At 37.7% G+C, this 2,267-nt stretch overlaps 1 protein-coding gene across 1 annotated transcript in view; it reads right to left on the minus strand.

The window, feature by feature from the left end:
- Window positions 1-311: 311 nt before the first annotated feature.
- Window positions 312-2,267, minus strand: part of LOC102761180 (coiled-coil domain-containing protein 162) — a 78,073-nt gene continuing 76,117 nt past the window's right edge. The window contains exon 22 of the mRNA XM_015572716.1: window positions 312-500. Within this exon, the coding sequence (XP_015428202.1) occupies window positions 375-500 (126 nt within the window). The 3' untranslated portion in view covers window positions 312-374. The remainder of the gene's footprint in view (window positions 501-2,267) is intronic.

Here is a 2,267-nt window from a genome sequence, read left to right on the forward strand (position 1 = left end):
ACAAACAGAAATGAGTGCTTTGAAGTTTATTTGGATTAACCTGTTTTAGTTTTCCACTTGTTAGTAGATAATGCTTAGTAGAAATGCCTTCTCTCCTGGCTATTTCATCTAGTCAGTATTTCTGGAACCCAGATGGAGAGGCTGCTGGGTGGCCAGAGGCGAGGCCCACATGGTAGTTATGCAAACCAATGCTTACGTTTTACAATCTAAGGCCACATCCTACTTCACCTGGGACATTCAAGGTATAGTCATGTCAGCCCTTCTACACTACCTTCACAGCACTGATAATAAATATTAGATCAAAGGGTTAATGGAGTTTAGAATCACATTTATTTAAGTGCTTATAGAAATAAAAGTTGGAAAAGGATTTATGATTACCAATTGGGTCTAAATGGGATTCTGGATGGAGCTGTTTGAACTTGAAAAGCTGAAAGTTGAACATTTTCTGCCACATTGGGTAGGAAGACATCATCAGTCCTTCTTTTGTGTTTAGTAGGTACCTGCAATATAAATATTAAATAGATATTGGAGCTCTTAAGGAAGATGATGAATAATTCGTGTTATAGCATCATTAAAAGTCACTGTTACTAATGAGACCAAGATCACTGTCCGATCTGGATTAGGTCATTTAGTGTGCCTTCTTGTACATATTTTGCCACTTGTCTTAAAGAGAACTGGTGAAGAATGGATCCATCAATGGAAAGCCATTTCCTGCTAAGGAAGAAAAGATAGCCCATATTTGGAGTAATCTAAAAATTCCTTAATATTTTATCATTTGTGTTAATGCAGTGCTTTTTTGTTTGTTGTAAAGAATCATTGGTATTCTTACATTCCAGTCATGTATAAATTCCTTTTCCATCTGTTTTTATCTGACTTGTCTCATAGCCTTGCTTAAGAAGTCAGACCTTACATAGATTTGAAGAAGTTCCAACTAATTTTTTGCCTTTCCCGGACCTTTGGCTTTTTGCATGGGGTCTCTATACTGTACACAAGCCAAGACACTTTCTTCATTATTAGGATTTATGTTTTCAGTAGGATAATGTCCCACAATTAGCTTTAGACCATCACATCATCCTTCTAAATCTCTCCAACATAGTGGGTCCTCACTAATGCATTTACTTTGCAGCTTTCTGAACCGTAGAGTTGTGATCTCCCATGGTAGAAACATTCACTTTGTGGAGTGAAATGGGGATGGAGCTCATCTTAAAAGCCCTTGTGGTCCCATACACACCAACTAAATGTTGCTTCCTTTGGAAAAGGCTTTCTCAGAAACAGACATATAGTAGAGTTTCACATTTTGGTCAGAGATGACTCCACAGAAATTGGTGAGTCAAGCAAACGGTGGGCATTAATAATGTGGCCCTACTTGGTCAAGGGTCTCAATTGGGTTTGTTCCTGACCTGTTTCTTCCCTCTCTGTGTATCGCCTCTTAGCTGCATTTTAGAAATACTGCAACAAACATTTAGTCCAATAACTAGATATGAGCCATGAATTACACCTTCAAAAGTGGCCTTACAATAGCCTATTTTCTCTGATCGAATTATTTAATTTTTCTCGAGAAGGAATTTTTTAAAATTATTTTTATTTTTCTATTACAGTTGACATTCAATAGTACATTAGTTTCAGGTGTACGGTATAGTGGTTAGACATTATATAACCCCGTAAGTCTAGTACCCACCTGACACCATACGTGGTTATTACAATATTATTGACTATATATTCCCTCTGCTGCACTTTACATCCTCGTGGCTAATTCCCCTGCACCTTTTTCCCATTCATTTCACTTACATAACACTTAGAATTCTTTAGGTATGTAAATCTCTAGGGGGAATCCTGAAAGACATTGGAGCAAGAGTGTAATGTGTATTCAAGTAGTACGAAGAAGGCGGTGGGTGAGGATGTAAATGCTGTTTCACATGAACTAAGAGCTGAAATATTTTTAATAAATCTTCAAGTATGTGCTATACCTCAAGCTAATCTGCATTCCAAGAATTTCTTTGGAGGGCAGATTTCTCACGTGTGTTAAACTGACTTCTGAAACTCTGTTCTGCCAGGGAACGCAGATAAGGAGGAATCTGATGCCACTAGTTGATTATTGTAAATGAGTGAAAAAAGGGGAGGAAATTGAGAGGCAGAACGTAACTGACTTTTACTGAACTGTAATTGAATAAGTGCTCTCAGGATTAATTATTTCAATATCAGAATTTTATTACTGAGGAGTGACATCAGCAAGACCACAGAGTAGGAAGCCCTGGGCCCTCTTTCCC

This window comes from Myotis davidii, unplaced genomic scaffold (genome assembly GCF_000327345.1).
Source record: "Myotis davidii unplaced genomic scaffold, ASM32734v1 scaffold68, whole genome shotgun sequence".
Classification (NCBI taxonomy): domain Eukaryota; kingdom Metazoa; phylum Chordata; class Mammalia; order Chiroptera; family Vespertilionidae; genus Myotis; species Myotis davidii.